Raw genomic sequence first — 11963 nt, 5'->3', positions numbered from 1 at the left:
AGGCTCGGGCGTCGCTTGGCGCCCGCTCTCCGAAGGGCCCGCCCCACCGTCCGCGCGGCCGAGTGCCTGGCGCTCAGCGCAGCGCAGGGGGCGGGGGTGGGGGGAGGGAGGGGAGGAGCACGAGGAGGGTGGGGAGCCGGGAGTCTGATGGGAGACGGGAGCGGCGCGGAGGAGGAGGCAAGGGAAAAGGAGGAGGAGGAGGAGGAGGAGGCGCCGCCGCCGCCGCCCCCCGCCCCTTTCCGCTTGGAAGCAGCAGCAGCAGCAGCAGCAGCCGCCGCGGCCGGAGCAGCAGCAGCAGCGGGAGCAGCAGCGGGAGCCGGGAGAGCAGCAGCCTCAGCAGCAGCAGCGCAGCCGCCCCCCCGGGGATGTCGCTCGTGTGGGTCCTGGGCAGCTCCCGCTGAGCTGCAGCCGTCTGGTCCCTGAGGCGGAGCAGCATTGAACAGGAGCGGGTGCCCGCGGAAGAGGAGGAGGAGGAGAAGAAGGAGGAGGACGGGGGGGACAGGCCGGCTCCCTCCCCCGGGCCGGCCGCCGGGGTTGTGGATGCCTAGGGGCCCCGGGGCGTAGCTGGGCGCTCGCCCCCTTCCCCCTTTCCTCCTTGGCATCCCCGGCCCCGCCATGGGCTGCTGCAACTCCACCTCCGCAGCACAGGTGAGCCTAAGAACGTCTCGCCCGTCTCTGCCTCTGTCCCCAGGGCACCCGGGGAGAGAGACTCCTTCTCCCTCCCTCCCTTCTTAGCCCCCTCTTCCTTCCCTCCCCCCTCCCCCAGGTCCACCAATCTGCAGCCTTCCCTCGGGGAGCCAACTGGCCCCCACCTAAGGGAGAGCTCCCCCTTTCTCCCTCCAGGGTCCACTCAGATAGGACAGGCTCCCTCTCTATGCCCCATTCACTAGGTTGGACTCCTCTTCTCTTCGTAGATCTGCAGACTCCCCACGCTCCCTAAGTGGATAGTCTCAAGCTCCCTAATCCCCCATCCTGTGGCGCCGTGAGATCCTCAGCCCTTCTGCTTTCTCTTTTTACATACTTACTGGGACACCAGTCCCTCCACATCTCAAACGAGAGCTTTTGTCAACCCTCCCCGCCGCTTCGTCCTTACCCCCACTCTTTTCCTTTTGTGCCTCCACCCCTGGACTCCCCCTTTCCCTGAAGCACCCTGCGGGAACCCAAGGGTGGGGTGTGGGAGAGGGATGAAGCACCTGATAGGGGAGCGCCGTGAAAACTCCCTCTTTGTTGTCCATGTAACAGGAGGAAGAGGTGCCAAATTTAGTTTTCTGTGGGCACTGGCCAAATGTTGTCAGGGCTGAGATGCAGAGATTTCTCAGGGCTTCTACCCTGCCCCCACCCAAATATTATGAGGCACTCTCCTTTCCAGTCCTAGACTTTACCCTGAAAGGCAGTTTTTAGATTAAATTGTATGTAAATCAAATGTAACGGAACTTTGACTGCTGCCCACTGATAACTGAGAAGACCTGTTTGTAAATCCCCTAATTTAGTGGATTAGGGAGTGTGTTTACAAATACGATGAAAAGCGATCAGGAATACTGCATCAAACTGCCCTGTGTTGTACAGTGAAAAATAGGCTGTGACAATGACTAGGATGTAATCTCAACAACCTAGTGAGTGTAGTATTTGTGATTTGTTTGCCAATGGGGGTGCTTCATTTTCAGAATTAGAGGCTGGTTGACACTTTGGAAAATGCTTGCTTGCAAAAATTAAAAAAAAAATTTCCACCCGAAATCTAGCATCTGTGGCTAATGGCAGCAGTGTTTTTTGCTGTTGCTAAAGCACTATATATAACTCAGTTTTAAATAACCTGCATATTTATTCTGAAAACCTCATCTGTTAAGAAGAAAATGTCTCTAGAATTATAGATGAATGGGGGATGTTCCTTTGAGCAACAGAAAATCTTCAGAGTTGGAAGGGACCTTAGAGGTCACCTAATCCACTCTCTTGCACTTGCTGCAGGAATCCCTTCTACAGTATTGCTGACAAGTGGTCATCCAGGCATATTCGTGGGATATTTATACAGTTTCTTTTTCCGGTGTGTTTCCGTTGGTTCCTTCTCTCTCCTCCTGCCTCCCCTTTGGGGGATGATAGAGAGGCTGGGTTATTTGGTTCACTGTGAGTTGGTAGCCTTCTGTGCTATTAAAGTAACTGTAGAATCAGTGCAGTGATAGCATTGCGTATTATCAGAAAGAGAAGGGGTAAAGTGGGAAAAGCTTTCCAATAGATAATGTATGGAGGAGTGGATATAGGCAAAAACTTTCAGCTGATTAGATTTTTTTAATGTTTTTTATGAAATCCTTCATAAACCATAATAATGACTATAATAAAACACATGTATATAGAATTACTTTGTAACAGCTCTGTGAGTATATGATCATGGGTTTAAGGTGGAAGGGGCCTCAAAGGTCTTTTATTCCTAGCCCTCATTTTACAGATGGAGAAATGGAGGCTCAAAGAGATTTGCCTAGGATTACACAGGTACTAAATAAGGTGCAGAGCTGGAATTCAAACTTTAGGTCTTCTGACTTCAAAGCTATTGTGCTGTCTACTACTGATAGAAATAGTATCCCCATTTTATTGATTTGCAAGCTCATAGAGTTGCTGGTCAGTGGCAGAAATGGAATATGACCCTTAGTCATCTGACTTCAAATTCTGTATTCTTCGTACTATACCATATTTCCTTCCTTCAGTTAAGTACTACATAAATATTTTGTGAATGCTACTTTTTCTTCCAAGCAACTAGCTAATTCACACATCCTCATTATTTTGGCCATGAAATGCTTTTATAATAGGTAAGCGTTGATGGATTTTATTCATGGCTTTTTTGATGTGAGCATAATTAAATTCTGGAGCCATAGGTGTCACACTATAACTCTCACCTTTATTTTTCACTGTTCTCTCTACTTTTATACAGTGGCTAAGAGAGAACATGCATATCTTGTGCCCTGTGGAGTGACTGAACTCCCACAAGACAGATGTTACTTTATTGCATTCATCTTTACGGAATTTTTGTGTCATGTAAGGGGATATCCAGTAGTAGGCTCTGTACCACACAGCTAGCCTTAGAACATTCTTGGCTTTTTAATGTCATTCCCTACTTGTGAAACATTATGACCCACTAAAACTGCTGACATCATGATAGATCCTCTTCCATTGATAATATATTTGTGGAGCGCTGCCAGTATTGCTATCCTGGTATTACGAGGCAATATATTTATACATTGGGCATTAAGACACCTGGATTCAAGTCCTACTTCTGTCATCAAATCGTGGCTGGGCAAGTCATTCATCTCTGAGCCTCAGTTTCTTCATCTCTAAAATAAAACAGAATAGAGCAGGGGTTTCCAAAAGCCCATTGAGAAGATTCTTATATGGGGGGGGGGCGGTCAATGAACTTGAATGGGAAAAAAATTTATCTTTATTTCGATATAATTAGTTTCTTTTATAATCCTATGTATTTTATGTATTTTAAAACATTCTGTGAAGGGTTCCATAGGCATAACCAAAAGGATCCATGACACAGAAAAGGTTAAGAATCCTTGGACTAGACTAAATTTTCCTCCATAATAATACAGGGGCAGAAAGATTTTGGCAAAGGCCTCATTGTGTGTCGTATGCTTGTCACTAGAAAACCAGCCTAGCTGAGGCACACAGAGGCACAAGGTTGGTCCCAGGGGGCTGGATTTTTCAGCTATGGTGATTGTCAAAGATTTTTTATTATGAATCAGCATGATGCCGTGGACCTGGGTTCATGGTCAAAAGACCAAAGTTCAAATTCTACCTCTAACACTCCCTGTCTGACCTTGAGCAAGTTGATTGACCTTTCTGGACCTCAGTTTCCTTGTCTGTAAAATAAGAAGGTTGGACTAGATAGCTTCTAACGTCCTTTTTAGCTTCAGACTTATCGCCCTAAGTGATAAAGGGATTGAAATTTCCATCAGCAGAGCAGCAGCCTTCATCACTGGAATCATGGTGCTACTGATGCTGGATGGGACTTTTGTTTTTAACCTTGAAGGAACTATTTAAACGGTAAATTCTGGTGTTGTCTAGATAACCAAGAACATATTAATGTGGCAATAATTATCACATTTAATAGAGAATATCTAAACTTAAACTTCACATAGTTATTGCTTTACAGAAATATATTTAAGAGAATTTAGGATATAAAGAATTCATGTTTAGAAGCCATTTCACTCTGAAGAACAACTCTTGAACTTACAGATTGTGAAAGTCTTGTGTTACCATCTTATTCCTACTGCAACTATCAGCTAATGAGTGACTGGCTACCATAAATGGTTAAATTCCAAAAACACTAAATGATATCTAGTCAGCTTGTTCCCAGGTCCAAGTAACACCATTTGCTATGCTAACAGTCCCAGGTGAGAACACCCAATATCACTTTAATAAAAGTTATTGGACTGGAAACAGAAGGAACCACAAAAGTACAATCTATTAATTGTTTTTGTGGTTGTTTTCAGATATGTTTTGGTTCCTGAAAATTACATATATAGCTATGAAGCTTTGGTCTCTATTGCTAAACAAGGATTACAAATTTCGGTCATTAACAGACTACTGGGAGTTGGAAAGGACGTTAGAAATCATCATCGCCTTCATTTTTCAGATGAAGAAACAGGCTCACAAAGTTAGTGACTGGTCCAAGGTCATATCTCCTTAGTGGAAGAACTGGGACCATATCCCAGGTTGTCTGAGCCCCATAGTACTTCTACTCTGCCACATTGCCTTTTAATGTGTGATTGCCTCCCTCTCCCCATATCCACAGGTACAGAAATCTTCAAATAAAGGTCTTACTTAGAAGCAGAGATCAGTAAAGCTCTTATAACCGTAGCATTCTGTAACAGATGAATAGCACAGCTCTAAATATGTAGTAAACATGCAGAAAAAATAACTGCGTTGATTGGAGTTCCTCAAAGTCAGTGGTCAAATCTGAATCAGAAAATGAGTCTGTTAACCTCCTACGTGGTACTCCTCTTGCTACTAAAACAAGTGCCTTTCTTCACTGGGTAGAATTAGATAGGAAAGTGTCAAAGGGTGCCTGTCCTTTTGATGCTATGGCAAGGTGTTTACATTTTAGCTGCAGCACTGGTTTGGACACGCACTGTCTCAACTTAAAAGAAGCTGTCTACAAAGGCCAATGATAGCAGGCCTTGCAAAACCTGCAATGAACATCAAAGCAAAATGCTCTGAGCTAATCTCTAGCTCAGTTAAAAATTTTCTCAGAGGAACTGAGTAACTTTAAAGCCCTGGCAGTTTTTATCAATATAAATATAAGGTGTTTCACCTTTCATAGTGGGGATTCACTTTTGGAATTGAACTTTGTACCCCACCTCCATCCCTCAGTTTCTTGGCCATGTTTATAAACTTATCAATGCTTCCTTCTTACCCCAAATATTGGTGATCAGAGATTTTCATTTTCTCTAGGATACTTTTGTGTTTTTGAATCTGTACTCCTAACATGGTGAATTTTCTGTTTGATTCTGCACTGAGATGGTGTTGAATTTCTGTCTCATAATGAATCAGACATAAATCCAGCCTGATCTCAGCGGAGAATCAAACTTGCAGAATGTTTGGTGGCCATGTTTTGTATATCAAAACAAAATTATTACTTTGCTATAAGATTTAGATTGAAGAGAAGTTTCTCATGGAATACATGCAAACTAATTGTTGGAAAAACAAACAAAATAACTGGCACATTAATGTTCAGTATTAGGTTAGGAACATGTATTTAAATCTAAGGCCAGCTAATTCTGCTATAGCTCTTAAAGAACTGCTTTATTATATTTTGTGTTTCAGTGGGAGTAACAGTAAGTTATCAGCAGATGAGGAAGTGAAATAGAGAAGCAGTAGTTTGTGCCTAATTCACATTGAATGGCAAGAAAATAGAAAAGTTTAAGTTTCTTCTGAATTGGTAAGATTAATCCTCCCCCAAATTCTTTGAAAAACCATTCCCATTTTTCCAAATTTCTTTTTATCTATTAGACCCGACATAAATTCTGCAAACAGTTGCTTATGTTAAGCTTCAAAGTTCTCTTGGTAAATCTTCAGATTTATTAAACGCCATTTCCCATTGAGGAGCCAGTTTGAATGGCAGAGTCTTTGGAAAAATGACTTAGCAAATTGCCAGAAGTCTTTGTTGCTAATGACTAGATCATTATTTCTCACAGCAGTATTTTGGAGACCAGGAGATTTTGTAAGGTCTCTGATGTTCTGTGTCCTTCAGGTCTAACCTTAGAAATTGTGAGAGGATGGAGGAAAATCTTTCCATTTGAACAAACTGCCCCTTACCTGCCTGCCTAACTAGGAAAAATAGTATCTTGTCTGCTAGCTCAGTCTGAGCTCTTAAATTTGAAGTGTGCATGTCTAGCTATATTCTCTTCTGTCTCCCATCCTGAGAAAGATTTTAAAAAATTTATTGGGAGCCCACAAATTTTGATTAGCATTTATAACATATGATCTTGGATGCCAATCATTATATTCTTCTGAATTTACTGTAAAAATAAAAATATAGGAGTTTAGTATCAATTACTAACAAAAAACTTTTCATTCACATGTGATCTCCAAATCCTGTTTGCTATACCTGGAGAAAAAATAAGGAATGGGAAGAGTCTTTGCTGTATGGATTTTTTTTCCTCCGCTAAAGTTGTCCTTTCATTCCTTATCATGGTATGGAGATGACCATCAGGCCCCATCAAGTCAGAAAAGACTTTGGATAGTGGCCTGATTTTGGATCCCATGTCTGTCACATCCTAGGCTAGCTATATGTGCAGAAGGTTAATATTTATTTGGTCAAAGAATGCAGTTTTTCAAATTACAGTTCTCAAAGACTGCCTTTTAAGACATAGAGGAAGTATAATCTTCGTGGTTGGAGGGACTATACACACTTAGGAAATCATGAATCCTTCATGTATTTATTTATATATGGTGCCCTGTTTCTGTGAGAGAGCCAATCAAACAAGGAAATAAATTTTGAAATCATATAGATTAACTAGAAAATATTAATGTGGCAGTCAAGGTCCCAACATCTCAAAAATGTAAGTATCTAATGCCTAACAGACTTTTTAAAAACAGAACTTAGAATATATGGAATTCATGAGTTAAGACATAGGCTTACTCAGAAGAACAGCATCTCTTGAATTTATAGAATCTGAAGAGTCTTTTCTGCCATATTTCTCCTTTTACCAGATAATGGGTACTTGGCTACTGAATCTATTATGGTTAATTCCCAGAAACTAGCTGCTGTTTGACAGCATGTTCCCAGGTCTTGTGAACACAGTTTGATCTACTAAAAGCCCCTCATGAGGACACTTAACATTGCCTTAACATATGTCATTGGGTTGGGAACAGAACCGACCACAAAGATCAACTTGTGATTCTTGTCGGATATATTTTGGCTCTTGTAAAACCAGATATCTCTCTGAAGATATTGGTCAAGTCTCCACACCTGTCAAACATCTCATTCTACTTAGACTTTTCGAGGTAGAAGGGTTGTTAAAGCTCATAAAGCCAGTTACTTCACAGATAAGGAAACAGTTCCTCAAAGGTCGTATAACTAGTTAATGTCAGAGTTATAACTGATCCAACTTGCCTAAGCCCTTCGGTTTTTCTACCATGCCACGTTTGCCTTTTAACGGGCTGCTCTTGTAGCCTTCCAATGGTATAGAAACCATCTTCAGTTTTCATGTAGACTAGAGGTCTTAAATTGAAGGTCTCATTGAATAAATGTCTTCAAGCAGAGACCGAATGGCACTTGTTAGGGATTGCTTCACTGATTGGAATAAATGCTTCTGAGGTAACTTATCATCCTGAGATTCTGTGCTTTCTTGCACATCAAGTTGCAAATTTACACAAAGATAAAATGGAGCTTTTTTTTTAATTTTGAAAATGTCATTATAGGATTCCTTTATATTAACAAGCTTCCCTTATATATTCACTGATTCATTTTACCAAAACTGATTCACACAGATTTTCCAGGAAAAAGCTTAAAGTTCAAGTAATGGGAAAAGTCTTGATTTTGAAGAAAAAGGAAAGGAAAGTGAGAGAAATATGCTGACTGTATAAAGAAATAAGGTACATTATAATGGGGCAAGGGGTATAAGAGCATACTGACATTGCTGTTTGTTCATGTATTTTATTTTATATGTAATTAGGACTAAAGGTCTTTTAGCGTCCACTCCTGCCATCATGAGGAAGTAGTTAGGTTCCATAACTGAGAACAAGGAAGTGTGTGTCCAGTGGATCTTGGTTCTCAAGTGTTTGTCAGCCCAGCCAATGAGTGGGGACCTGAGGACAGGTCCGCTAGGGATGCCAGCTGAGAATAATACAGTAGTAGTTAGGGAAAGAAACTTTCAATTCATCATTTTCTTTCATTTTCATATGATAGGGACCCATCATTTAACTTAACCCTCTGTTTTTGCAGAGCGAGAAACTGAAGCCCAAAGATGTGAACTGACTTTGCCCAAGGTCGTACTGGTAGTAAATTGTATTTGAATCCAGGTTCTTTGATAATTCTTTCCAGCTCTTAATTTAAATCCTAGATTTTTCTTTTAGCCTTGGAATTTAAAAGTCATCGCTGAATCTTAAAGTGTGATTTTATTATGTTCAAGGTTTTTTGTTGATCAAAACTTGGCTATCACCAACAGATATTTTGTTAAATGGCTTTCCTGTTTCTAGCTGCCTCTTTGAACTGCCCATAATAATTTTTCATAATGAGTTTTAAAGGCAAACTGTAAACTGTAGGGATTACTATTTTTAATGCTGCCAAATGTACAGATAACTGGTATGCAGAAACAAGCATGTTTTCTGATACTTGTATATCAGATTGAGAATAGGGAACATAAAACTTGACTTAATAATAAATGTAGTATATAAAGATATACTTCAGTTCTATGTTGTGGCCAGTTACGGAAGCATAATGATAATAGGTTTAGGAGTTAGAAGGAATCTTCTAAGAGTTTTTTCTAGCAGAAGCTACGTGCCCATCCAAATTAAGAATCCTATCTTAATCCCTAAGAGGTGGGCATCAAGCCTTTACTTTAAGAGCTCCTATTCTGAAGAACTCAACGTTCACCTTTGTGCCCTTGTGCACGTGCACGTGCACTTTGCTCTGAGGAAAAGAGAGACAGCTTACGTTCCCAGGGAACTTAACTAATGAAGTAGTGGTGGAGAGGAAGAAAGGGAAATAGACACACAGAGGGAGGGAGAGAGGTGACAAGCTGAGAAACAGCTACAGAGAGGAAAAGGTTGACAAATAAAGGAGAGAGAGGTACCTGCTTGTCAGTGTTATCACTTTAGCACTGTCCTTAGAAATTCTGATTAATTACCTCTCATAGCTACTATCCTTAAAGCCTCAGAGGCGCTATTCAAAATGTATTAGCCACATAAATGGGGGGTTCAGGGGAAGATAATTCAGGTCATTGAAGTGACCCACCTGGATAATGCCTTCCTGGCTAGCAGTAGGCCTGAAGAAAAGCTGAGGGTTACCATTCTTCAGGATATCACTGTAGCAAAATCCCCAAAGCCTCAAAAATGTAGGCATTATCACTCTTCCTTCTTATACATTCTGACAAATGTTTCAAACCAGTATTTATCACAGGGGAAACTCTCTGGTACTTCTAAGAGATCTGTGGTTTTTCAGGCAATCGAGGATGAGATCTTTGCTTGCTTATAAGAATGTAATCCTGATACAGTTATTTTTCACTTCAATACCCCAAGTTTTTCTCTTTTCCTCCGGGTGGATACTCTCTCAACTGACACAGGTTGGAGGCACTCTGCTCACCTTTGTAGCTTGTTTCCTGAGTTGTTGAAAAGAGCACAGGACTAGTGGTCAGGAGGATCTGGATTTGAATCCCACTTCAGACACTAGCTGTACAGCTTTAGGCAGTTCTTTATCTGTAAAATGGGAATTGTAATTACTGAAATATATTTGTTCTTTTTTTGTTTGTTTTGTTTTGTTTTAGACTGGGTCTCCCTGTCTTACCCAGGATAGAAATGCCCAGCCCTTCATAAGCTTATCCAACTACTGATAAGCATGGAAACTTTGCCCTGCTTTATTTCTAGCCTGTGCTGTTTTGCTCCTCTCCCCCCTTCCACCCTGGGGTCGGGGAAAAGAATAGAGGAGGGGCCAGGGGGAAAGAAGACTGATTGAGAGATACCTGATCAACTTTAGCTGTACTGTAGCTCAGAACTCCTGAACTCAAGTGATCTACCAGTCTCCCCCAGCAGCAGGGATTACAGGGGTATGCCGCTGTGCCTGATTCACAGGGCTGTTATAAAGTTTAAATGGGATAATATAAGTAAAATGCAGCGCAAACCTTGAAGTCTGCATAAACAGAAGATTTTTCCAGAACTACACTTGGAAAGTTTTTTAGCTTGGAAGAACAGGTCAGGGCTTGTTTTCTTCCTGTCATATTCTTTTAGAACTGAGCATCCATCATGTGACCTCCATGCCGCAACTCAGAAGAGGGCCTTGGTGGAAACATCTAATTACAATGCTATAAATAAATCAAAACTTAATTCCTTCTAACCTAATGTCTGTCACTTGAGCATCTTAAAATGAACACTGATTTTTTAACCCTTTTGCCATTTTCTTACTATTTTCTTTGCTGTGATACATATCCCCAAGCAACATAGAACCACACAGCATGATTTGCGTTTCAACATTCAATTGTGTTTCAGTCTGTAACTTCTTTAGTTTGATTCAGAGAGATGAGTGAGGGAGGAGGCGTGGAATGGTCATCAGGCGTTCCATGGAGAAAATCAGATCTGAGTCATGGTGAATGGGAACAACATGAAAGGCCTGCTGATAAGAGCAGGAATGCTCTGTATGAAATCTTGCACTTACATAATGCTTTTAGGTTTTATTTTTCTTAAATTCGTATTGAAAACTCAAGTCTTCTTACTCCTAAGGAAACTGGCTTGACTAAAATGGAAGCTGTATGTTGAGGGCAGTTGGGCAAAGGATGCAATTATACAAGCAGGGTAGAGTCAGATTAGGACTGTGAAAAATAGGGAGTTCTGCCTGGAGAGAGGAAATAAGGAGCCATCAGGGGTTCTTTTGGAGCAAGGGAGTGGTATAGTGCAAATGGTGTTTAAGGAAGATCTGCCATGAAGTGATACGCAGAATGATTGGAGGAGGGAAAGACCAGAGCCACAAGTTCTAGCTAGGAGGCTGTTTGCAGTTATTACTGGAGGTGCGATTGAAAACAGAGAAGTACATACTTGCAGACATTGTAAAATTGTTGTTTTTGTCTCGCCAGGGTTCACTTTGCCCAGAATAGGCATGTTTAACAAGTGTTTGTTGAACTGAATTGAGTCTTAGGCACTTCCTTTTCCCCAGCTTCCCAAATCCAGAAAGTTCTATCCATGTTATCTTTCGCATCTGCCCCTTTTCATTGCATTTCCACAGCCCTGATCCACAGTCAAACCCATTTCATCACCTCCCTGGCTTATTGCAGTATTACCTCACTTAGATCTTCAATCTCTACCCTCTCTGTTCCTCCCCCACACACCACTGCCCTGTTACTATGCACAAATCTTATCAATAGTCCATCACTGGGTGAATCTAACCTCAAACCATGAAGACCTGTGTTCAAATCCCACCCCTGACACATAACAGCTGTGTGATCTTGGGCAAATCTCCCAGCCTCTCAGTAATCTGGCAACTCTCTGTTAGTTGCAGAGGAAGAAGGTGCCAACATGCATTCGATAGAGGGAGTTTCCTCATCTAGGAGTTCCCTATACTAGTGATATCACAGGTATAATCCTTATTCCTATGGCCTTGGAATCTGAAATAAGGATGGTAAATTCCTTCTTTCATTAAAAAAATTAAATAACTAGTGGTTTTTAAAAATTAATCTGGCTCCCTCACTACTGCTGCCCCCAAATATTGAACAGCAACAAGGATGATGATGATGATGATAAACCTCCCCCATTATGTATTCTCG

General features: G+C 41.5%; 1 protein-coding gene across 2 annotated transcripts in view; it reads left to right on the top strand.

The window, feature by feature from the left end:
- The first annotated feature begins 248 nt into the window (after positions 1–248).
- The window catches only part of SLC44A1 (solute carrier family 44 member 1), a 218154-nt gene continuing 206439 nt past the window's right edge, over positions 249–11963 (top strand). The window contains exon 1 of one of the 2 annotated variants that reach the window (XM_036738123.1): positions 249–648. In XM_036738123.1, coding sequence (XP_036594018.1) covers positions 616–648 — 33 coding nt within the window. In that variant the 5' untranslated portion in view covers positions 249–615. The remainder of the gene's footprint in view (positions 649–11963) is intronic. The other variant, XM_036738122.1, reaches the window with a different exon arrangement.

This window comes from Trichosurus vulpecula, chromosome 9 (assembly GCF_011100635.1).
Source record: "Trichosurus vulpecula isolate mTriVul1 chromosome 9, mTriVul1.pri, whole genome shotgun sequence".
NCBI lineage: Eukaryota > Metazoa > Chordata > Mammalia > Diprotodontia > Phalangeridae > Trichosurus > Trichosurus vulpecula.
The sequence above is the reverse complement of the archived record's forward strand: the minus strand, read 5'-3'. Positions and strand labels throughout refer to the sequence as shown.